The sequence below is a fragment of the Lactuca saligna genome, chromosome 5 (assembly GCF_052625555.1).
Source record: "Lactuca saligna cultivar CGN05327 chromosome 5, ASM5262555v1, whole genome shotgun sequence".
Classification (NCBI taxonomy): Eukaryota; Viridiplantae; Streptophyta; class Magnoliopsida; order Asterales; family Asteraceae; genus Lactuca; species Lactuca saligna.
In genome coordinates this window covers 228524263-228550835 of record NC_136421.1, presented here as the reverse complement: position 1 = coordinate 228550835, position 26573 = coordinate 228524263, and the positions used below count along the sequence as shown (strand labels likewise).

Below are 26573 nucleotides of genomic sequence, written 5' to 3'. Positions count from 1 at the left end.
GATAACCGATTACAAACTTTTAAGGAAAATAAGGGTTTTTCCTGGGATAACAAGCTGCACATAACCAGATCATATAACAAACGGATAACCAAACTTTACTTAAAAGAAAATATGGGATTTTCTTGGATAACAAACTTTTTCATAAACCAAAGGAAACTTGTACATTTTCAGAAAACAAACCTCTTATGAACTCACCAGCTTTATGCTGATTTTCAAACTGCTTGTATTCTCAGGTCCATATTAGACAGGTACCCGTGATCTTTTGGAGAAGAGGGAGTGTTTTAGAAGTCACGTCTTTACTTTTGTTCAAACTATTCTACAGTTAAAACATGTATCACTTCACTTTTAAACAAATGTAATTATTCATATGTAATGTAATGTTTTGTGTTTACTATGCTTACTATGTACATTGGGTGTGATACTACACATGATGTCATCTGCCCCGGAACGTTTCCGCCATCGGTTTCGGGGTGTGATAGAATCCCTCAAACCAAGGCTTTGATACCAACTTGTAACACCGTGAAATTTCAAAACAATTTTTCATATTAATTTAATAAAAATATTCCAATCATAATTCTAAAAAACATGCATCAATTGTTTTTACATAACAATAGTGCAAATCAAAATCCACATAATCTCAAAACATCCCCACCATAAGTGTGTACTAATCATGTCGGCGCTTTCCCGCAATCATCACTGGTACCTGAAACACATAACACACATCCCCACCAATAATGCTTAGTGAGTTCCCCAAAATACCGCGTACAACACATACGCACTTCCAGGCCATAGCTCTATGGGGTCTTCCGATCCAGGTGTCTCAAGGGATTTCCATCCCATGACTCTGTTGACCTTCCGGTCTATGTCATCATACTCATATCATAACATATAACATATACAACATACATCACATTTACATCATACACATAGACCTTCCGGTCACACATAATCACCCCATCGGGTAAGGCATAGTGAGAAGACTCACCTCAATGAAGTCGGATAAACTCTCGTGCTCAACGTCTCGACCTAGCCTCCTCTTATTATTCAAATAACATTCCCGGTCAATACTCCCCCATGATCTCATCTATACCGACTGAGTAAAAGGCCATTCAACGAGAGTCAACAGTCAACTTTGACCCGACTCGTCGAGTGCAAAAAGGTGACTCAGCAAGTCCATGTAGGTCCTCTGAATCCTTTCAGACTCTCTTGGCTCGTCGAGTCTTTCTTCCACTCGACAAGTTACACCTGTCACGAATCGAGGGGCAACCCCGACTCGACTCGTCGATTCCGTCATGGACTCGGCGAGTTCGTTCCATGCTAACACTCAAATGACCTTCTGAGGTCAGATCTGTTCCTCAAATCCATAGATCTAATCTTCCCAAGCTCAATAATCACGTAAAGTTTCGAACTTGATGCTCATGCAACATCCAAATGACACAACTTGATGATTTAGCCCCAAATACAACATCCTAAGTCCATTTCTTCCATAACTCCTCATAAAGCAAGATGGAATAGGTTCTTTGGACCACTATGGATCCAGATCTGATGTCTAAACACGATAAGGGACCATATTCCCAACAAATCAACTCAATAAAGGGTATAGAAAACCCTAGATCCATGGATTCTTTAACAAAACATAAAAAGGATCGATATGCTACCTCAAGAATGATGTCCTTTGCTTGCAATCCACAAATAAGCAACCTCCTTGGCCTCCTCTAAGCTGGAATCAACTTCTTCTTGCAAAACAAACCCACAAAGGTCCAATAATGGCTTCTTCTCTCTCACAAATGCTCAGGCACTATAAGGGTTTCTCTCAATGGTCTAGTAGCCGCAAATGGTGGCTATAAGGGTCCTTAAATAGGCCCCAAACTCGAGAAATTAGGGTTTCATTAAACAGCGTGGACTCGCCGAGTCCACGTATGGACTCGCCGAGTCCTCCATTAAATCAGCCCAACACATATGTGATCCCACTCGGCGAGTCTGAGCGCCTACTCGCTGAGTCCCTCTCTAATATTCAATATAAATACTTAAAATGAGATACCTGGGAATTCGGATGTTACAGTAATCTATTAAATTTTATAGAGTTTACTGGAATATAGAGTTTAATGGGTAAAGTTGTATAACAAGTGGAATGTATAGGTGTCAATCCATTGCATTGAAGATATATGGCCTAAGGTCATCCACAATAGAAATTGTATGAGGATTTAATAGAATAAATATAAATATAATAAAGAGGAGAGAGGGTGTGGGTTAAATGACCATATACAACAGTCCAATGGAATTGTAAGGCCATATGGTATACATAGCACGAGAAGGCTCGTGGTATACTTGGACCACGACCACGACCGTGCACACCATCCCGGCCGTTCATGGTCGATCGTGGTCATGGGTGAGTGTTGTGTGTTCCACAAAATCAATTGAAATTTGCTATTGGACGATGCTGCAACGGCTAGTTTATTTGTAACGGGTTTTTTTTTTTTTTTTTTTTTTTTTTAACTTTTCAAACATATTAAATTTCTTCTATAAATATCACACTTTCTATTAAACATACTCACACAATTTCTTCTTTCTTCTCTCACACAATCACACACTTCTTTTGCATTCTTTCAAAACCAATGGCTCATAAAAGGATGAATTGGTTAGAAAATGAAGAAGATAACTTAGCACGAGCGTGGATAGTGGCTTCAGAAGACCCAATAACGCTTCCTAATGTTTGGGTAAAAGTTGGAAACGTTTTCTATAATTTAATGGATTGTCAAAGTCGTAGTCTCGATGAAATATGTGTGAAGTATTGCGATATGAGGGTTAAATGTCTTGAATTCAATGAGATTTATAACTTTGTTATAAACAACGTACACGAAGACGACCCGTTTGCTGTGGCCATGGACCCATATGAAGACATGAAACACATACCATTTAAACACATCAAAGCTTGACGAAAATTAAGAAAGTGTCCAAAATTTAGTGATTAAAAATAAGGTTTAAAAAATAGGTTAAGTTGTTTGGGGTTGCATATTTATGTTTTTTTTTATGCTCGTATGTTTAAAATTAATGTAATCTTGTTTCATTGAATAAAAAACTAGTTTTAAAAAAATTATGTTTTATTGTGTGTTTTGAATTAAATTTAAATAAAAAAAAATAAGGTGGAATGAGGTTGTTAGCGGTAGATATCTAATGTTAGTGGCAGAGGAATATGGTAATGATGTGACAACCACCACATAGGTGATATGTGGTGGGTATAACGGATGGTTTAACGAAAATTTATGAATTTTTTAAGAATTTAAATGATGTACAGATTATCTTTCCTACTGATACATCTCTATGGGTTTAATCGCCGCTAAGTTGAATAATAAATCCCATAGTTATTATAACATATCCTTATATTTTACATGCAAACAACTTACCAACAGATAACATCATAACACCCTAACCAATCAGTAGTCCGCGGCGGCGCTGGTGGTAACCCCACAGTAGGATTTGATCGCGCATTTGGATGCCATTCCCTCCTCCGTGGTCACATACTTTAAGAATTCAATTTGATTAAAAGGCATGAATTGCAAATAGTGTTCTTCATCATCCACCAATTTCTCAGGCACCTCCACTGTCGCCCTCATAAACGAAAATAGCCCCAACGAATTCCTAACAACTTCTTTCTCCGATGTTCTCATCGCCACTTGATGCACTGGCGCATGAATCCTCCCGTTACTCCATGCCTATTTCATACCACAAAATTAAAGCGTTTTAGAATTGCAAATGCGTAGGACCGGTGGGTTGAAGCTGGTCGGAGTATTACCATGAAGGGTTCTCCGGCTAAGACAATGAACGTTGAAGGAGATGGCTCAGGAGAGATCCATTCTCCATTTTTCATCTTGATCTCTAATCCTTTGAGATCATCGTCTAAAACTGCTAAGAAGCTCTTGTCGGAGTGAGGGAAAAGACCCATAATGCCTTCTCCTTCACGGGGTGACCGATACTTCATGAATCTAGACAAGTACAACGTAGAGTCAATCAAACGGTCACATTCCTTGGCGTCAACCCCGTAGCTATCAAACACCATTCTAATCACGTAATGATCGATTTCTGATAACAGTTTCATGTACTGGAATGCAGTTTCGCTACAGTGAAAAAATAAGAAATCAAATAATTAGTCATCGGAAATTAAATCAGTAAGCTTTGATGGAAAAATAATCAAAATCAGAACTTTTGTCAAATCAATCACGTCAGTAATGGTTTCGGTTTTAGCCCGTTTCTTGACTTAAGATAACTATTTCCAATTACCCATTAGCAAATAATGGATGAGTTTTTTGTTACCAGAAGACTTTGTGGCCTGAAGGGAAGAGAAGATCAGTAAAGCTTTGGGTGCCTTCAATGGTGGCTCCACCTTCGATGCCAAAGTACTCCCAAAGAGGCATGGATGCATACTTCCCGTATCCGAAACCAAGGATATCAGAAGTGTTCTTCACCTTCGTTTCCATAGGTAGATGAAACAAATCGTTAGCTAGCTCTAACATGGTGTCACGGAGATCCGAAGAGACTTTATCAGTGGCCAGGATGAAACAGCCGTAGTTCTCGAGGGCTCCCCGCACGGCGTGAGACGTTGATTGCCAAGCACCGTTGCTACGGTTTAAGGTTTTTGTATTGAAGGTTATGACAGGAAGCTTATCTGGGCTGAGAGCCATTGCTCTTTTTACTGCGTTCATATACTCTATATACTCTCAGTCTCATATTTATATTTATAGTAGATGTTTTTTTAGTGGTGATAAAATAATAGTCTACTTATTAAAATAAATATTTAATTTAAAAAAATATCGATTATTATTATTTAACAAATAAAAACATTTAATGATGGAATCAAATGCAAGGTAAAATTGTCATTTTACTAAATAAAATTAATGATTATTAACGTTTCTTAGGCTATATTGGTGTCATACTTTACTTTACCATATTTTTGTTTTTTTCTTTCTTTTTTTAAATTGAACAAAATGTATTTTAGTTAAAACTCTTTTTTTCCATATTTTAGTTGAATAAAATACAATTAACTAAAAAAATTCATTAATTTAATTGAAACGATTAGATTCCTAAAATTAGAAAAAAAAAACATTAAAATCCTGAAAACAAAAAAAAAAAAAAACATAAAACCGATTACAATGCTAGAAACAATTACTAATTGTAATATTTTTTCATCCATTCGAGCCTTCAAAACCATATCGAGTTTGTCTTCGTGGAGGTGATCGAAAGGTTTTGTAAAAAATTTCATATCCTGGCTTTTTTGCTTCTTGCTTCTTCTCTCGAGCTCGTTGCTTTTTATCTCTTGATCTTTTTTCTCCTCCAACTTCTCATTTTCAAAAGACAAACGAGTCTCAAAACTCAAATTATAAACTTTCAAACTAGTAGCAACTCTATTCACCTCATTTTACCGTTGCCGATGTACGCCAATTAATGAAGTAGTGTAAGTCGTCTTAGAAACTTTGGTTCTTTACGAACCATCTTCTTCGCTACCATACTCTTTTATCCATTTCGGGGAATTGGATAAAATTTTCCAAATGTCAAGAAACATGAACGACTTCTTATTAATATCAACAAGAAAATTTATAAGTGTCGTTTCTAAAATTTGTTCATCATCTTCCCTAATTTTTCGTTGAGTTAACAATTATTAATGATGTCATTCAATTTAGTGATAAATTTATTCATCTCGCAAAACTTGCTAGTACACTAATGTTGGTGCGGTACTCTCCATGATTTAAGACCTAAGAAAACGTTCCTGTATGCATCGCCAAAAATGGTCATCCTTTTGCACATTTCCTTATCTTGAATCCTCCGAAATATCCACCCATGATTACGCTAAAACCAACTATTTTTCGGTTGTCATTGTTGAGACGACATCTTCTCTTTACGAACTGATACTTTTCCTTTTCCGTGTTTTTAGGTTTGGATGATTTGGGTTGGGTTTTTGGAACAATTTTGGGTTGGGGCTCGGCTACCGGTTTGGAAACCGGTTGAGTTTCCCGAACAAATTCGACTTCCTGTGACTGACCGTATTTTGGGAGAGGGAAAAAATTTAAAAGTCGATTGAGCTAAGTGGTTGCATCATGTAATATTGTTGTGGTATTTGTTGATAGATAAATTGTTGGGGTTGGATTTGACTTTTGAAGTCTTTGAATTTTGAAAGTCGGTTAAGCTAAGTGGTTGCGTCGTGTAATATTCATGTGACTGGCCTTTTAATAAGATTTATTTTAAGTTATCGTAAACTTGTGTGATGTTCGGTTCCTAGTACGTATTTTAATAAAAAATTATTCATTTTGTTCATGAACTTAACGAGATGGAGGCCCCAAACTCGTCGAATAGGAATGGAAATTTAGGATGCAGGATTTGAATCCTACTCGACGAGTTAAGAGACTCGACTCGACGAGTAGGGCTGCTAGAATGAAACCCTAATTTCAGGGTTTTACACCATATTTAAGCACATTAACCTCCAGAGATTAGCCTCATTTGCAGCCTCTATCACCTCACACCCTAGCTACGAAACCCTAATCCATCTTTGAGTGTTTTTGAGCCATTGCTGTGTGTTCTTGGTGTTTCTTAAGGTTTAAAAGAAGAAGAGACTTGAGTAACGAGCAAGGAAGTGAAGGAGAAGAGTAGATCCAGAAGTAGAGCTTCATTTATGGTTCACCTGAGGTATAAAGCTCTTACCTTGCTTACTAAGCATTTAGATCTAGTTTTAGGGCTTCTTCTCCATGTTTTGGATCAATAATGGTGGTCTTTGGGATTTAGATGTCCCTGTGGAAAAAACCTTCAGATCTAGAGTCTTTGAGGGACTCCATGGCATAAAGGTGCCAACTTTATGGCTATGGGGTCCCATGCAATTTTTGAACCACCTTTTAGGGTCTTTTGAGCTAAATAACCCATGCATGGATGTAAAGTTAACAACTTTACGTGATATATCGACCCTAGGGGACCAGATTGTGACATCCCCAATTTCACGGCCAGAAAAGACCGAATTGTTTATGCTTTGTTTTATAAAATCAGAGTAATCTTTTGATTAAAAGAGAGTTGCGGAATTTGTTCCCAAAATAAAATATGATAAAATTTATCAAAACATTTCTTAAAGAGAATGTATTTTCATTAAATAATAAAACATTGGGATGTCATGTTCGATACAGACCAAAAGCATAAACAATATAAAATAGACCTTACAATAATTATTCAACTACTGATCTATAATCCAAAATCTCTCGTCAACTCCACCAACTTATACCCTTGTGTCATTACCTGTAATGAAAAGAAAACTGAGTGGGTCAGGCTTGGGAGCCTGGTGAGCATATAGGGTTTTCAAACCCACAATAATATAATTATTATATGTAATCAGCAAACAATTAACCCAATTACCCATCCCCATTATCTTCTTAAGGTTTTACCCTAAGAACCAACTATCCTTCATTCATTTATTCGTAATGAATTTGGCACGAATTCCATTGCTGCCAAAGCTTATTTATCAAGTACTAAATCCATAGTTATTTGGCGCTAACTCCATAGTCACCAAGGTTCACTTAACAAGCGCTAACTCCATAGTCGCCAAGGTTTACTCAACAAGCGCTAACTCCATAGTCGCCAAAGTTTACTCAACGTGCGCTAACTCCATAGTCGCCAAGGTTTATACAATAGGCGCTAACTCCATATTCACCAACTATTCCATCTACCTATGTTCTACCCAACAATTTTGTAGATATAAATACTTACACAGTTTAAATCATTTAACACCTGTATAAAACTCCAATTTCCATGCCCATCTCAAATAGACAATTAACATATAAACACATAACACATATCTCATAGCAAATACGTCATATTTATGTGTTAGAAGAAAGTAACTACACACTCACACATATAAACAACAATAAACTTAATACACTCAAACCATACTTGTATTATTATCGTGTTTATGAAAGGTAGTATACACTCACTTGATCAGAAGATGATCGGACAGCACTACGACTTGCAGAAGTAGTATTCTTCGGTAGATCTAGAAGATCTCTACAAAAATCGAACTTCTCGTGGACAGAGCTTCGGCTCGGAAACCGCACCTCTCGGGATCTTCGGGATCTCGGGACTTGCTTCGGGACTCGGGAATATTACCGGGGCTTCGGGGTATTTCTGGCACGCAAAATGATGCAAAACCGGAGAGAGAATGGAGAAAAATAGCAAAGAAGCTGGCTGCCCTCGCATCCTATTTATAGGAGGCTGGAGCCTCGGAGTACGCGGGACGTACAGGCGTACGCGTCCGAATTCGTCACTGCATGCGTCATCCGAAGAACTCGAGTGCGAAGGTCGTCATGCTTCGCTGTACGCGGGGCGTACTTCGGATCGGACCGCTGACTCCTCTTCGGATAATGTCGGGGTTTAATAATTCATTTTAATTATTAATTATTTAATAAACTTCGGAAATTCATATCTCCTTCACGCGAAGGTGAGACTACGCTCTACAACTTTCGTTTAGATTCCGTCGGCTAATTTTGACTTTATTTTTATTATTTATTTTTAATAGGCCGGGACAGAAAATTTCGTTATAAATTCATAACTTCTTCGTACGACGTCCGTTCTTGCCTAACTTTTCGTCGTTTCGCTACTAACAACGAGATCTTCGATTCTCGTTTAGATCGCTAAGGCTAAATATCACTCTAACGTAAATTCACTTTTTACGTCAATCAGCGTTGTGCCGATTCTGTCGCGAAACTTTAACAAGTCATAACTTCTTCGTTATAACTCGGATTTTCACGTTCTTTATATGCACGGAAACCTTGTAACATATACTACAACTTAGTTAGGATTATTCATCCTAAATAATCTTCTATCAAAAAGTCATTTTTGACGCTTATTGTCTCTAAATTGACTAGCCCTGATCTACGGGCGTTACAATTCTATCGCTTGAAAGCATTGAGCTGAACAGAAAGTGACTTAATGGATATAGACTAAGGGGAACTCGACGAGTTGGATCATGGTCCCAACCTTTTTCTAGTTACTGAGCAAACTCAGTGAGTCTAGAAGATGACTCATTGAGTTGGCCAAGTTTTTGACGTTTTCAAGATTGGATGACTTGACAAGTTGAAGCGAAAAGTCTTGATTTTGTCATAAGGAAGAACTCGGCAAGTTAGAGGGTAACTCGACAAGTTGGATCGCGAGTTCGAGGTTCTCTGATTTATGGAACTCGGTGTCACAACTAGAAATTTTGTGTCATGTAATCTCTACACTCAAGTAAAATGTAAAATCAAAAACATAAAGAGCATGTATGATGCTTACTCTATGACATCAAATTGTCAAACAAATACACCATACAAGTACTACCAATAGTCAACAACCAATTGGAAACCCTAGAAGTCCTCGTTTAAGTCCATTTTGGACTAGGACTTCCTTATTGGACCCAAATGGACCAATAAGCTTCCAATTTGACTATCATGGGCTCTAATTGGACCCACATTAATTTATTTCAACATTTTGGGCCATATTGGGCCTAGAATGAAATAAATTAAAAGTTTTGAACCATGATTAACTTAAACTAGCCCAACCAAGTGTGAAGATCATATTATATTTCTTTTAGATCAAAACTCATCCAACTTAACTTCTATGTGGGCTTGAGGGCTTTAAAGCCCAAATCTTTCCTTTTCCATCCAAATTCTCGGCCCAAGGCCCAAATCCAAGAAGTGAAGAGGAAGGGTTGACTAATGCATGCCACCTCTTTATTATATGGTGGTTATCCATGCATTACCCTCCAAACCTCCGTGCCATCTCATTTCTCCATGCAACTCTATCTCTCTCCTTCCCTCTTCTTGTTCGGCCGTGAGTAACACACACACACACCTCACAAACTCTCTCTAGATTACTCAAGAAATCCTCCTTCCTCTCCACATAAAAATCTCGAAAATTAGGAGGCTTTCAAGAGGATATTTCCACAAACTCTTCATCTAAGGTAAGGTTATGCTTGGATCTATGACATAGATTCTTTGTTTTATCAAAAACCTCTTCCTAATCCATGCAAAAATCGTGATCTTGCATCCTAGAAAACTCCATAAACTAGAAAACTTCATCAAGGGGGCTAGGGTCAAAAATCACCAAGCTTTCTTCCATCCTTCTTCAAAAACCGAATCAACATCCAAAGGTGAGCTTCATACCCCCTTGTTTTCGGTTTTTTATAATTTTTTTGGGGGAGAATACAAGCAAAGGTGTAGATCTATCATTATGTGTATGCTTTGTATGATTTCTATGCTTATATGTGTGTTTTGTATGATTATGATGTTAGATCTAGTCATGAATCACTAAAAACCGAGATATATTTTATGTTAAATGATACTAGCATAAAATATACTACTACATACAAAGTATACCAAGAAAAATAGCTAAGTGGCTTAACAACACTTACTTTGGGCTAAAAACTCATTTTTTTGACATAAAATGTTAAAAATACAAAGTTGAAGGGCCTAAAATGAAATATTTCGAAATCTGATGGGTGATGTGAGTCAAAACAGTTTCCATAATGTATTTTCTGAAAATATACTCTTTTTGAGGATTAGAAACATAAATTTCAAGCTTAATGGGCTAAAAATTACAATTTCGGCCCAATAGGGCCCATTATGCGAAATTTTCTGTTTTGGAGGGCCAAAATTGTGTTTTTCTGTAAAACAGTGGACTACTAATGTTACAAGTACTTTTCAAAGGTTTAAAATGCTTTTCAAATTTAAAAAGGACCAAAGTTGCAAAAATTTTCCAATTGGGGCCAAAATTGTAAAAACTGCGAAAAAGAGGGGTTATAACCGAGAAAATTGCAATTTCAGGGACTTAAACTGTTTTCAACGAAAAATATGCTGAAAAGTATTAATTTCAATAATTTTTGGTGTTAAAATGTTAAGAAAAATAGTTTAAGGACTAAACCGGAAATTAATTTACCTAAAGGGGTGAAAAAGTAAATTTACAAAATGAAGAGGGGTTGTAAACAGAAAATTTTCAATGATAATTCAATACACTCGTTGTGAACAAAGACTGACACTACGACTCTTGATGAATTACATCATACAATGTCACCAACAATCGTTATCAAACGAATTGATTCGGTCTCGAATCAATAACAAATCCAAAACTACTAACACTACAACGCTCAATACACATATGGAACTCTCGGAACTCTATACTCTCGTGGAAATTACTCAATACGTCGACGTACACTCCTTAGGCCCAAAAGTTGCAAATCATGCTTGTTGAGCCTAGCTAGCCCAATGACATGATCTTTAGGCCCAAAGGATACTTGCTTACATGTAGTTGGGTCTAATACGACTAAACCGCATGTAAAAGGACTTTCAATGGCAAACGTGTTGCTGGTCCCCAAGGGTCCTTCGGTGCTGCTAGTAAAGTCGGGAACTCATGATTGTGGGATGGGCTTCGGGCCCTTCGCAATTGCAATGGTCTTGAACGACGTAGGGAAATACCGAGGGTTTCGCACCTTCACCTTTTCTCCTCAGTCGTGGGACTACACAAGTCCGGGAGGATTGAGTTGTGTGAATAAGTGCGAGTGACGCCTAAGGGATCGCTAGTACGGTTGTCAACTGGACGTTTTCATTAACGTGCGTTACAACAATTCACCACCCTATGTATACTCAATGCCTCCAGAGCTCAACGAACACCTCTAACGTAACGAAATAACAACACATAAACTAAGTAAAGCAAACTGATAGGAAAACGTCGGGTTTTCCTAGGGTTTTCAACTAGTAAACTTACGAACTACATGTCGAATTTCACAACTCGTACGCTTACATATATAGAAAACAAACAAGCATACTCACGGATCTTCACACTTTTTTTTTTTTACGCTATACTATTTTCAGAAAATATCGGATTTTCTGGTGGTTTTCCAAACAATACAAACATTGGATTTCAAACATTACTTATGAACTCACCAACATTTCATATGTTGACGTTTTTCAAAATACTTGTATTCTCAGGTAACCGATAAATCGAAGGGATAAGTGTACTCAGTGACGTTTTGCTGCTTGTTTAATTAGCACCGAACAATCTACTTTTTGGGCAAGTAATGTTAGGGAACAATGTACTAAATGTAAACGCTACCTGTTGTATTATTCCAATGCTTGGTGATGTATGATATTATGTTTCATGTATATTCATTGTGATGGTATTCAATTGAGTCACAACAGCCCCCGGACGTTTCCGCCGTCTGGTACGGGGGTGTGACAGGTTGGTATTAGAGCTCTGTTTATAGTGAACTAGCATATCTAACCATACATTGATATGAAACTATAAACCAAAAGAGGGACTAACATAACTCTGAACAAAACAAGTAAAACATAACAATAAAATACCCTTGCTTGTATTAGGAACGAGAACCTAACACCGAACCAAACAAGATAATGCTAGTATCTCGGTTAATCCATGACTGTTCTTAGTTGTATCAAGGAGTGGATGTAGCCTGATCAACTACATTCCCTCCAAGGTACAACCATCACATGTCTTGAAGAAATCGTGATACCTAGGGAGTCTAAAATCATACCCCTTAATCTCCAAGAAGGGAACCCCAACTAAATCTATGCATTAGTTGTAGGATTATAGGAGTAATTGGTATGCTATTTGATTCTAGTATTCATAGTCCTTCGTGCAATACGCTATAGACAAGTATCATTAGTCAGGAAACCCTATCTCCCTAGTCAAGATATAGTAGGGTGGCTCGACCCAGAGAAAGAACCACCGGAGGAACACGGAGTAGAACTCGCAGGTGAACCCGCTGAGACAATAGTAGACCTCAAGGAGGAAGAGCCCAAGGGCAGAGATGATGATGACTCGGATGCAGAATCTGATGTCATCAACCATCCATGAAAAGCCAGAATACCGACTTATCGTGTGGGCCCCAGTGGCCCCATGCCCCCCCCCTTGGGCATACAAAATTTGGAAATAGAGTCACCAGCAGGGGATACGACCACACTAGGGCAGGAACCGAGGTCTTTCCGACCATTGGCCATAAAAGACCCGCTGACCAGGCTCTCCCAGTCATGGCCCGATGCACCCGAGGTATTGATAACCAGGCTCAGGACACCCCAAATCGAACGAAACAAATGTATTTTGCTAATAAGAGGGATGAAAGGCAAACACGGGAAGTGAATGGAGACTCTCGAGCGAGACAGTTAGTTTGGGAAGTACGCCTACGAGATACCGAGCAACAAGTAGCTCGTCCCCAAGGTGAATCCACTTCACCAGCACCACCACCAGACACTTCCCGCCACGATTAGGATCAGCCTTTTCTAGTTCCCCCCTACTATCCGACATGACTCTCTTTCATGTACTGAGATGGTACTTACCCCTAAAACAATTAGGTACTATATTGATTTCACATTACTGCAAAGACTCAATAATATGCACAAGCGAATCCTCGAGACTGCTAGACACTCAAGGATCTCAAAACCAGAACAACCTATATACTCTAAGGATAGACACAACGATCATGCCAAATATGTGATTACGTACTACCACAAATACATCATAGCGATGTAGATGGAAACACAGGGAAATGCCATCCCGCAAGGATAACAAGCGCGCCCGCGAGACACCGCTCCTGCAGATGGACTCTGCTACATTTCAAGCTACTGTAATGGCGGCAGTAGCCGCTACTATGGCACAAATCGATGCAGACAACCCAAATGGAGGCGGGAATAGCATTGACAACCCCAGCCAAAGGGACGAACATGGAAACCAACAAGTGACAACCTATCAAGGAACTCCAAACCCCAAGCTTAAGAGCAGGAAGTTGAGGTCTGGAATTAAGAGAAAGGGACATCCCACTCAAGGGTTCTCAAGGAAGCAACATGTTGTTGCTGTTCATGAGACCATGACCCCTATTAAACCAATAACAAGGAGACCATATGTTGGAATCCTTCCAAAATGCAACCAGTGCAAATTCCATCATAAGGGAACCTTCCGGGAGATGCACTGTGCCAAATGCAATCGAAAGAATCACCCCGCCAAATTCTGTAGAACTTATCCATGCCAGAAGCGTCAGCCAAATGAAAACGACAAAAATCGCAACAACCCTAACAACAACACCAATAATGAGACCATTCACACCTGCTATGGGTGTGGAGTAACCGGTTACATCTGGTGCAGTTGCCCCAAGGATAACAATCAAGGTGCAGAAAGATCAGAAATGGTCCTAACCTGGGGTCAAGGCGAAGCAATCCAAGACCCAACGGTTGTTATTGGTATGTTCCCACTTGACAACTCTTTCGCTTACCTCTTATTCAATGGTAAATCCGAGTGAAGTTTCGATTAGTAACATATTCAAACACTTACTAAAAACATCCCCAAAGCTAAGCTAAGACTTCTCAATGGACATGGCCAATGGGGAAAACTGATTTAACCTAGGGTACTTATGTGGAGTACACCTTAACACTAAACAACCATTCATTACAAATAGATTTCATGCCAGTAAATATTAGGAGTTTTAATGTGATAATCGTCATGGTTGGGTTAATCCCCCACCGTGCTAATACTATGTGTCGCGAGAAGGTCGTTTGCCTTCAACTTCCTAATCACAAAAACTCTAATAATCCATGGTGATAAACCTGGCGCCAATCCTCTTCCTATCTCGTGCATCAAGGCACAGAAGTGTCGGCACCAGAAGAACTACGTTCTCCTCACTCATGTTGTGGATAAGACCGAAGAAGAGGTAGGCATACAAGGGATTCCAGTAGCATATGATTTTTCCAAATGTGTTTCCCGAGGAACTTTCGGGAATATCCCAGAGAGACAGGTCAAAATTTCGAATCAACCTCATATCGGGAACCACATCAATTGCCAATTCACCGTATAGATTGACTCCCGCCAAAAATTCACAAGTTATCCTGTCAAATGAGTAGAATTGTTGCGCAAAGGATTCATTAGACCAAGCTTCTCATCCTAGAGAGCTCCGGTCTTGTTTTTCTAGAAGACAGATCCTTCCAAAGCTCCAAGGTGCTTGTTACTTCTTTAAAATAGATCTAAGAATCGGTTATCATCAACTCTGAGTCCGAGAAGGCGACATTTCAAAAACTGCCTTCCGAACTCATCACGACCATTTCAAATTCGTTGTGAGACCCTTCATTCTAACGAATACCCCCACACTATTCATGGACCCTACGAACCAAGTCTTCCCAACCATTCCCAGTTAGCCTTTTCATTATTTTCATCAATAACATACTCATCTACCCTCGAAACAAGAACAAAACATTGCCAACACCTACTACCAGCCTCGAAAGCATCAAAGCCGGTGAATATCATGATGATATCCGGGCGATCATCGATAGGTTAACCCAGTCTGCCCATTTCCTACTACTAAAGATCGTGAGACTCCATGAAATATCGGTATCTACTATCTCGAATCGAGATAACAGGATTACTTCAAGACTTTGACAGTCATCTCAAAAGACTATGGGAACATAGCTAACTATGAGTGTTGTTTACTACTCTCAAACCAATAGCCAAAACAAACAAACCATGCAACTACTCAAATTCATGCTATCAGTCTGGGTGTTTGAATTCAACAAGTCAGGGAATACCCAGTTTCCCTTGACTAAACCCTCATACAATAACAATTATCGCACGAGCATCAAGATTGTTCGTTTCGAAACTCTCTATAGTCATAAATACCTATCACTCGCCAGTACTCTCATGAGACCAGAAACCATTTGCGAAACAACAGAGAAGTTAATTCAGATCAAAGCCTGACTTCAAGCATCGCGAGACCGACAGAAGAGCTATTCCGACAAGCAGCATAAGCCAATAGGATGTCAAGTCGGGGATCGCATGTTATTAAAGGAATCTCCTTGGAAAGGAATGATTCTCCTTAGAAAACGAGAAAAACAAACCCACGATACGTTGGGCTGTTCGAGATTCTTGCTCAGATTGGTCCAAGGACTTACAGGCTGCAACTGCCCGCAGAGCTAAATAGTATACACCCCGTGTTCCATGTATCTAATCTAAAGAACGGTCTATCGAATGAAACATTCATCATTCCCCTTGAAGAAATTGAAATCAATGAGAACCTCCTGTTCGTTGAAGAACTGGTTGAAATCATGGACGGGGAGGTGAAGCGTACTAAGAAAAGTCGCATCCCGATTGGAAAGTATGGTGGAACGCGAAGCGTGGGCCAGAATTCACATGGGAACGTGAAGACCAGATGAAGCAAAAGGACCCTCACCTATTCTAGCATTCTCAAATCTAGCTTTCAAACAGAATTTCGGGACGAAATTCCCTCAAACGGGGGGATGATGTCACAACTACAAAATTTTGTGTCATGTAATCTCTACACTCAAGTAAAATGTAAAATCAAAAACATAAAGTGCATGTATGATGCTTACTCTATGACATCGAATTTTCAAACAAATACACCATACAAGTACTACCAATAGTCAACAACCAATTGGAAACCCTAAAAGTCCTCGTTTAAGTCCATTTTGGACTAGGACTTCCTTATTGGACCCAAATGGACCAATAAGCTTCCAATTTGACTATCATGGGCTCTAATTGGACCCACATTAATTTATTTCAACAATTTAGGCCATATTGGGCCTAGAATGAAATAAATTAAAAGTTTTGAACCATGATTAACTTAAACTAGCCCAACTAATTGTGATGATCATATTATATTTCTTTTAGATCAAAACTCATCCAACTTAACTTCTATATGAGCTTGAGGGCTTTAAAGCCCAAATCTTTCCTTTTCCATCCAAATTCTCGGCCCAAGGCCCAAATCCAAGAAGTGAAGAGGAAGGGTTGACTAATGCATGCCACCTCTTTATTATATGGTGGTTATCCATGCATTACCCTCCAAACCTCCATGCCATCTCATTTCTCCATGCAACTCTATCTCTCTCCTTCCCTCTTCTTGTTCGGCCGTGAGTAACACACACACACACACACCTCACAAACTCTCTCTAGATTACTCAAGAAATCCTCCTTCCTCTCCACACAAAAATCTCGAAAATTAGGAGGCTTTCAAGAGGATATTTCCACAAACTCTTCATCTAAGGTAAGGTTATGCTTGGATCTATGACTTAGATTCTTTGTTTTATCAAAAACCTCTTCCTAATCCATGCAAAAATCGTGATCTTGCATCCTAGAAAACTCCATAAACTCGAAAATTTCATCAAGGGGGCTAGGGTCAAAAATCACCAAGCTTTCTTCCATCCTTCTTCAAAAACCGAATCAACATCCAAAGGTGAGCTTCATACCCCCTTGTTTTCGGTTTTTTATAAGTTTTGTGTGGGAGAACACAAGCAAAGGTGTAGATCTATCATTATGTGTATGCTTTGTATGATTTCTATGCTTATATGTGTGTTTTGTATGATTATGATGTTAGATCTAGTCATGAATCACTAAAAATCGAGATATATTTTATGTTAAATGATACTAGCATAAAATATACTACTACATACAAAGTATACCAAGAAAAATAGCTAAGTGGCTTAACAACACTTACTTTGGGCTAAAAACTCATTTTTTTGACATAAAATGTTAAAAATACAAAGTTGAAGGGCCTAAAATGAAATATTTCGAAATCTGATGGGTGAGATGAGTCAAAACAGTTTCCATAATGTATTTTCTGAAAATATACTCTTTTGGAGGATTAAAAACAAAAATTTCAAGCTTAATGGGCTAAAAATGACAATTTCGGCCCAATAGGGCCCATTATGCAAAATTTTCTGTTTTGGAGGGCCAAAACTGTGTTTTTCTGTAAAACAGTGGACTACTAATGTTACAAGTACTTTTCAAAGGTTTAAAATGCTTTTCAAATTTAAAAAGGACCAAAGTTGCAAAAATTTTCCAATTGGGGCCAAAATTGTAAAAACTGCGAAAAAGAGGGGTTATAACCGAGAAAATTGCAATTTCAGGGACTTAAACTGTTTTCAACGAAAAATATGCTGAAAAGTATTAATTTCAATCATTTTTGGTGTTAAAATGTTAAGAAAAATAGTTTAAGGACTAAACCAGAAATTAATTTACCTAAAGGGGTGAAAAAGTAAATTTACAAAATGAAGAGGGGTTGTAAACAGAAAATTTTCAATGATAATTCAATACACTCGTTGTGAACAAAGACTGACACTACGACTCTTAATGAATTACAACATACAATGTCACCAACAATCGTTATCAAACGAATTGATTCGGTCTCGAATCAATAACAAATCCAAAACTACTAACACTACAACGCTCAATACACATATGGAACTCTCGGAACTCTATACTCTCGTGGAAATTACTCAATACGTCGACGTACACTCCTTAGGCCCAAAAGTTGCAAATCATGCTTGTTGAGCCTAGCTAGCCCAATGACATGATCTTTAGGCCCAAAGGATACGTGCTTACATGTAGTTGGGTCTAATACGACTAAACCGCGTGTAAAAGGACTTTCAATGGCAAACGTGCTGCTGGTCCCCAAGGGTCCTTCGGTGCTGCTAGTAAATTCGGGAACTCACGATTACGGGATGGGCTTCTGGCCGTTCGCAATTGCAATGGTCTTGAACAACGTAGGGAAATACCGAGGGTTTCGCACCTTTACCTTTTCTCCTCGGTCGTGGGACTACACAAGTCCGGGAGGATTGAGTTGTGTGAATAAGTGCGAGTGACGCCTAAGGGATCGCTAGTACGGTTGTCAACTGGACGTTTTCATTAACGTACGTTACAACAATTCACCACCCTTTGTATACTCAATGCCTCCGGAGCTCAACGAACACCTCTAACGTAACGAAATAACAATACATAAACTAAGTAAAGCAAAGTGATAGGAAAACGTCGGGTTTTCCTAGGGTTTTCAACTAGTACACTTACGAACTACATGTCAAATTTCACAACTCGTACGCTTACATATATAGAAAACAAACAAGCATACTCACGGATCTTCACACTTTTTTTTTTACGCTATACTATTTTCAGAAAATATCGGATTTTCTGGTGGTTTTCCAAACAATACAAACATTGGATTTCAAACATTACTTATGAACTCACCAACATTTCATATGTTGACGTTTTTCAAAATACTTGTATTCTCAGGTAACAGATAAATCGAAGGGATAAGTGTACTCAGTGACGTTTTGCTACTTATTTAATTAGCACCGAACAATCTACTTTTTGGGCAAGTAATGTTAGGGAACAATGTACTAAATGTAAACGCTACCAGTTGTATTATTCCAATGCTTGGTGATGTATGATGTTATGTTTCATGTATATTCATTGTGATGGTATTCAATTGAGTCACAACAGCCCCCGGACGTTTCCGCCATCTGGTTCGGGGGTGTGACACTCGATGAGTTGATGGACCAACCCGGTGAGTTGAGTCAATTAGATGTTGACTTTGACCAGGGTGTTGACCTTGACTTTGACTTTGACAAAAGTTGACCCTTAAAGGGGTATAAGCATGAAAGGGTAATTCACGGAAATGTTTATGTGTAGGAGTTTGAGTGAGGTAGATTTCAGAGTTGATGGCAGCTCAGCTACTTCACAGCATTTGAGTTGAGTTACCTTCTAGTAGAAGTGGGTCGAATGCACCAATTTCGGCCCGCTAGTAGTTGATTATAGTTGAGATGATTGTCTGTGTGATAATCGTTTGGTATGCCATTATCGGTTATGCTTTATGTGCTAGTATGCTATGATATTATGTGATAGTGGTAGGAGGGGTAGGGTAGTCCCTGGTTACTGGTTGAAAGAGACCGAAGGGGTACGCCAAAACCTAGATATACTAAGCAGGTTACCAGTTGAAAGAGAACGAATGGGTGGGCCAGCACCCAAATATGTTGGGCATTAGGAGAATTGTAGGTATATGCTTGGATATTATGTGGTAGTGGTAGGGGAAATAGTCCCCGACTACCGGTTGAAAGAGACCGAAGAGGTAGGCCAGCACCCAGATATGCTAGGCAGTTACCGGTTGAAAGAGACCGAATGGGTAGGCCAGCACCCAGATATGCTAGGCAAGTTACCGGTTGAAAAGGACCAAAAGGGTAGGCCGGAACCAAGATATGCTAGGCAGTATGTTATTGCATGGTATGTGATATGATTGGCGGGGGGGGGGGGGGGGGGGGGGGAGCTCACTAAGGTTTGTGCTTACGGTTTTCTGTTTTGGTTTCAGGTACCTCTTCTTCAAAAGGAAAGGATTTGGCATGACTATAGTGCATCACACCATTATTTTCCGCACTATGATGTTCTTGGGATTTGTACTCTGACATTATTATGACTTGTTTTGAGACATATGACTTATGGTTTTTATGATATGGGATAACTCAACGATGTTTTCAATAATCTATTTTATAAATTATTAAATTAAAAATGAAAATTTTGGTCCTGGATTTTGGGATGTTACAAGTTGGTAACAAAGCCTTGGTTTGAGCGATTCGGACACACCTTCGGGAGTGTCTAGACTCAAATCGAGGGTTTGAAATATTTTTACCAGAAAATAGTTTTTCTAAAAATTAAAATAAAGAGTTTTTTAGAAAGAACAAAGTGTGTGATGCGTGCACTCGACGGAGCTCAAGTAATTTTTCCCCAAGATATCCGTACATGTTTGTTATGATATATGATAACATTATGACAACTGCATGCTATACTAGGGCTAAGGATCTAGGAAGGATTCCTTGTATACATACTATATCTGTATAAGAACTACATGCTACATTAGGGCGAAGGATCTAGGAAGATGTCTTATGTGTCTGCTATATGTGCTTATTGAATTACATACTAGAACTGATTAGTCAATGATAAGATGGCCTGAATAGGATATGCTTGGTTTGGGTTACACAATGACTGAATTTTCAAACAAAACTTTCATTTTAAAATCACATAATTCTCATTAACACATTCCTCAAAAACCCCAAAGTATCAAATTATCAAAAACACATTTCCATAACTATTTGAATAAAAATCCAGGATCCTCAAAACATAACTCCACATGTGTACAATCAAGCCGGCGCCTTCCTGCGATCCTGAGAAGTACGTGAAACACATATCACATAACACAGTAAGCACAAATCTTAGTTAGTTCCCTAAAATAACACACACATAACATTAGCCTCTCATGGCTATATCTCTAATAAGACCCTCCGGTCAATGTATCTCAATGGAGCCCTCTGGTCCCACAACTTGAGTGGACCCTCCGGTCCTAACTCAGTAAAGCTCAGAATAACACCCAACATAAAGCACAAAGACATAATGGAGGATATCGCAATACTCAATATAAACATACAAGACCCTCTGGTCATACAAAGTTACCACTCATGGTAAGTATAGTGAGAAGACTCACCTCGTAAATAAGCAAAGAAACTACGTACCCCTCGAACGGTCTAATCCCCGCCTACATATCATAAGCATATCTAATTAAATCTTAAAATCACAATCCTAAATAAACCAAGCTATCCTTTCTCCTACTCTCTCTCTCTCTCTCTAACTCTTGGGACGGGTAAAAGACCGTTTTATCCCTCCATGGTCCCCATAATCCTTTTCTTGACCAAACCCTAAAAGTCAACAAAAGTCAACAGTCCATGTTGACCCAACTCGTCGAGTGCATCTATGTGAATCAACGAGTTCCCTTGTTTCTTCAGCAGTTTCACGAAAATCCAACTTAACTCGTCGAGTTGTCTCATCAACTCATCGAGTTACACATGTCCAGACTCATCGGGAAAAACCCTATCCGACTCGTCGAATCAGCTCATCGACTCGTCGAGTCCCTTCAGACCATTTTCTCATTCAGATGATTTTAGGCAGAAATGGTGTCTTATACTCTAAATCTAGCCTTTTAAGGCTCACTTATCATGTAAAGTTGCAAGCTTTACGTTCATGCATGGCATCTATGGCTCAAAATGCCAAAACAAGCTTCATAAGGGGTCTCATGCATGGAAACTTGTCCAACGCTTGATAAAGCTTGGATCTTTGGGCTCATGGTACCTTAATATGTCCAGATTTAGAGTCTCCATTCCATGACAAGCTCATAATGCTCTAGAATTCAAAGAAGGATAGGAAAAAGGCTCTAAGCTCCCTAAAATTGAGATATAACTAAACAATGAGCAAGATAGTGACTTTTTACCTTCAAACAAAAGATATGATTGAATGGAAACCGGATCCAAAAGCTCTTTCTCGTCCATGGTCTCTTGCTCTCCAGTTCTCTTCCAAGAATACACTAAAACTCATAATATTAGCCTCTCTTTCTCACACACAAGGTTACAGGTCGATTAGGGTTTCGTACAGTGCTATAAGGTGACAAGGGTGGCAGAAATGAGGGCTTAAGGTCCTTTAAATAGGACACGAACCCAGAAAATTACGGGTTTCCTCACTCAACTCCTACTCGTCGAGTCGAGGTCCTCCGACTCGTCGAATAGACTCCAAAAATCACGCGGTCATAATAGTCTCTACTCGGCGAGTTGGTGCTCCCCAACTCGTCGAGTCGCCCTGTCAAAAATGAATAAAACAATTGAGTGTCATACATAGGAGTCGGTATGTTACATTCCATGTGAACGGTATCCCAATTCAGGTGTTGTTTGAATCAGGAGCTACCCGATCATTTGTATCCCTAACACTCAGTAAGAGGTTTGATGAGTAATCGGGCATGTTAGATTGCCCTTTAGTGATCGAGATTGCTGACGACCTATCCATCTGGGCATCAGAGGTTTACAGAGACTATGTTTTGAGGATGTGTGACAAGCAGTATCTCGTGGATTTTATTCCCATTCCTTTGAGCCGGAACAAGGCTATCATTGGCATGGATTGGCTGAGCCCTACTAGGGTGGTGATCGACTATGCACAACAGCTGATATATATCAGGACCCCAAGTGCGGTAGAGTTGGTGATTTAGGGCGAAAAGGTCGCAGCATGGGCCAACTATGTGTTCGACAACGAGGGCTAGATTGTAACGCCCGTAGATCCGGGCTAGTCAATTAGAGACGTTAAGCGTCAAAAATGACTTTTTGATGGAATATTATTTTGAAGTAATCATCTTAATTAAGTTATAGTATATGTTACAAGGTTTCCGTGCATATAAAGAACGCCGAAATCCGAGTTATAACGAAGAAGTTATGACCTGTCGAAGTTTCGCGATAGAACCGGCACGACACAGCGCGACGTAAAAAGTGAATTTACGTTAGAGCGATATTTAGCCTTATCAATCTAAATGAAATTCGTAGAATACGTTAAACCATGAGCGTGCATAAAAAGAACGCCCAAATCTGACTCCGTATGAGGAAGTTATGATTTTTCGAAGTTTCGACTTACCGGTATGCAACCCGTATGCTCGATTTGAGACCGAGCGGTTTTTAGCCGAAACAATCTAAATGAGAATCGAAGGTCTCGTTAATAGGAGTAAAACGATAAAAAGATAGGCGAAAACGGACGTCGGATAAAGAAGTTATGATTTTATTACGGAGTTTTCTTGTCCCGGCCTACTAAAAATAAATAATAAAAATAAAGTCAAAATTAGCCGACGGAGTCTAAACGAAAGTTTTAGATCGTAGTCTCACCTACGTGGGGATATAAAGAACGTCGAAAACGGAGTTCGTATGAGGAAGATATGAATTTTTGAAGTTTATTAAATATTTTCGATATTTTATTTATATATAAATTCCGATATTATCCGAAGGGGGGGAGTCAGCGATTTTATCGCTGTTACGCCCAGCGTAATTCGTGTTCCAGCCCCCTATAAAAGGGTGTCGAGGGCAACCGACTTCTTTGCTCATTTCTTCCCTTTTTCTCGCGTTTTTGCATCGTTTTTCGTGCAAGAAATATCCCGAAGCCCCGGTATCATTCCCGAGCCCCGAAGCAAGTCCCGAGGCCTCGAAGATCCCGAGAAGTGCGATTCCCGAGCCGAAGCTCTACCCTCGAGGAGCCCGGTTCTTGTGAAGATCTTCCAGATCTACTGAAGGATACTACTTCTACAAGCTGTAGTGCTGTCCGATCTTCTTCTGATCAAGTGAGTGTGTAGTTACTTTCTTCTAACACATAAATATTAAGTATTTTCTATAAAATACGTGCTATGTGTATAATATAAAGTTGTTTATATGTGTGGGTGTATAGTCCCTTTCATAAACACGGGTATAATACAAGTATTGTTTGACTGTATTAAGTATATGTTTGGGTGAGTGTGTAGTTACTTTCTTTTAACACATAAATATGAAGTATTTGTTATAAAATACGTGCTATGTGTTTATATATTGTTGTTTATTTGAGATGAGTGTGGGGTGGATGTTTTATATAGTTTTTACTGAGTTAAACTGTATATGTATTTTATATCTACAAATATGTTGGGTAGAACATGGGTAGATGAGATAGTTAGTATGTGATAACTCGATGAGGTATGAAAGATGATTAAGAATGATATTGGCAGATGCACCAATTAGAGAATATCATAATACTAGCAGATGCGCTTAAGAATAATATCGGTAGATGCACCAAGTAGTGAATGTCGTAATCCTGGCAAATGCGCTTATAGGATAATCCTGGAAGATGTGCTTATAAGATAATGTCGGCAAATGCGCCTAAAAGAGAATGTCATAAACCTGGCAGTCGCGCCTCATAGTGTATGACGTAATCCTGGAAGAGGCGCTTTAAGGATAATGTTGGCAGATGCGCCTTATGTAGCAATGGAAGTTTGTGCTAATTCCTTAGGTCAATCCTTAGGAATGAATGAATGATAGGTAGTTGAATTCCTAGGGTAAAATCCAAAGAAATAAAGAAGATAATAGGGATGGGTAATTGAGTTGATTGTTTGATGGTTGAATATAATAATTATATTATTGTGGGTTGAAAACCCTATATGCTCACCAGGCTCCCAAGCCTGACCCACTCAGTTTTCTTTGTATCACAGGTATTAATACGAAGACATATTTCACAGAGAGATTTAAAGGAGATATAAATCAATTGTGTAATTAAATGTAAGTTCTGTTTATGCTTATATGTCTGTATTGGAACATGACATCCCGAGGTTTTATTATTAAATGAAAATACATTCTCTTTGAGAAATGCTTTGATAATGTTTATCATATTTTGTTTTGGGAACAAATTCCACAACTGTTTTCTTTAAAAGATTACTCTGATTTGATTAAACAAAGCATAAACAAATCGGTCTTTTATGGCCGTGAAAATGGGGATGTCACATAGATGCTACCTCCAGCAGGGATGCACAAGTTATGTCGCTTATGTTATGGATACCCGGGAGAAGGGTAAGGCGATCGTCGATGATGTATCAGTGGTACGGGGGTATCCAGATGCATTACCAGAGGAATTGCATGGGTTACCTCCAGAGAAACAGGTGGAGTTCAAAATTGACCTGAATCCGGGCGCGACTCCAATAACCAAAGCCCCTTGTAACACCCATAAAAATCATGCCAAATTTAAAACTTTTTCAAACATTTAGAAACCAATAGTTATTACCAATTTGTTTTCAAAACAGTTCTATATCAGAGTATCCCAAAAACATAGTCATAAAATGTGAGGAGCTATGTAATCACGTCTTTGCCTTCCCGCAATCATCTGTGGTACCTGAAACCTAAATTGAAACTGTAAGCCCGAAGCTTAGTGATTTCCCCCAAAATACTGATACATAACAAATAGCACATATACAAATAACAACATGTAATGGGTCCATAGCTTTACAGACTAGATTACCCCTGGGCCCATAGTATGAGTTTGGCTTGCCTTTCGAGCCCACAGCTCACATCTGGACTACCACTGAGCCCACAGTACGAGTCTGGTATGCCATACCTGACCCTCACCTCATATCTGGATGCTCCCGAACCCACAGTACGAGTATGGCATTCCCTACCCGACCCTCAACTTGTATCTGGAATGCTTCCGAGTCCTCTGTATGAGTCTGTCATGCCCCGCCCGACCCTCAACTGATATTTGGAATACTCCCGAGTCCTCAATATGAGTCTGGCATGCCTCACCCGGCCCTCAGCTCATATATGGAATATTGTAGGTTTTGTTGGCTACAACACGGAGCAGTACAACCTAATCCCAACTCATATAATATGCTGACATATAACATAACTAATGCACATACAGATAATCAGGTAATAACACAGGTAATCCTACTGCTCTACAAAACTAGCATAAGAACTAGCATGCATAACTAACTCATACTCAACATAATACCAACTGCTAGGATATCATATTGTGGAGTTTAAAACAAACTTAAAGATCGATTAGATCTATGAAACAGGTAAATGAATGACTAAGTAAACAATCAAGAACAAGCTAATGAATCAAAAAGTGTCGAATGATTCAATAAACAATCCTCAGAAGAGCTCGATAAAGAACGTCAACTGTAGAGGATTTTAGGGTTTACAATATTCAATGAGAGTGACGACTGTTACCATACGCATACATGCATGCATATATTTAAAATGAAACCCTAACAGTTTTTCTAATAAAAATAAGGCTAATCTAGCTGAACACGGATTGACAAGCCCAATCCGGTTGTAATACAAAAGGGCCCAAGACGCAACTCTATTATCTTCAACAATCTCCCCCTTTGCGTCATTGGCACAGAATCTTCATTCTCTTTTGATAGCAGA

At 39.0% G+C, this 26573-nt stretch overlaps 1 protein-coding gene across 1 annotated transcript; it reads right to left on the bottom strand.

Annotated features, from left to right (window-relative positions):
* Nucleotides 1-3249: 3249 nt before the first annotated feature.
* Nucleotides 3250-4711, bottom strand: LOC144997374 (deoxypodophyllotoxin synthase-like). Its single transcript, XM_078957267.1, has 3 exons — nt 4312-4711; nt 3794-4115; nt 3250-3713 (listed from the first exon to the last, which is right to left on the bottom strand). Exons 1-3 carry the CDS (start codon nt 4698-4700, stop codon nt 3435-3437), a joined length of 990 nt encoding a protein of 329 aa, XP_078813393.1. The 5' UTR covers nt 4701-4711; the 3' UTR covers nt 3250-3434.
* Nucleotides 4712-26573: the final 21862 nt, after the last annotated feature.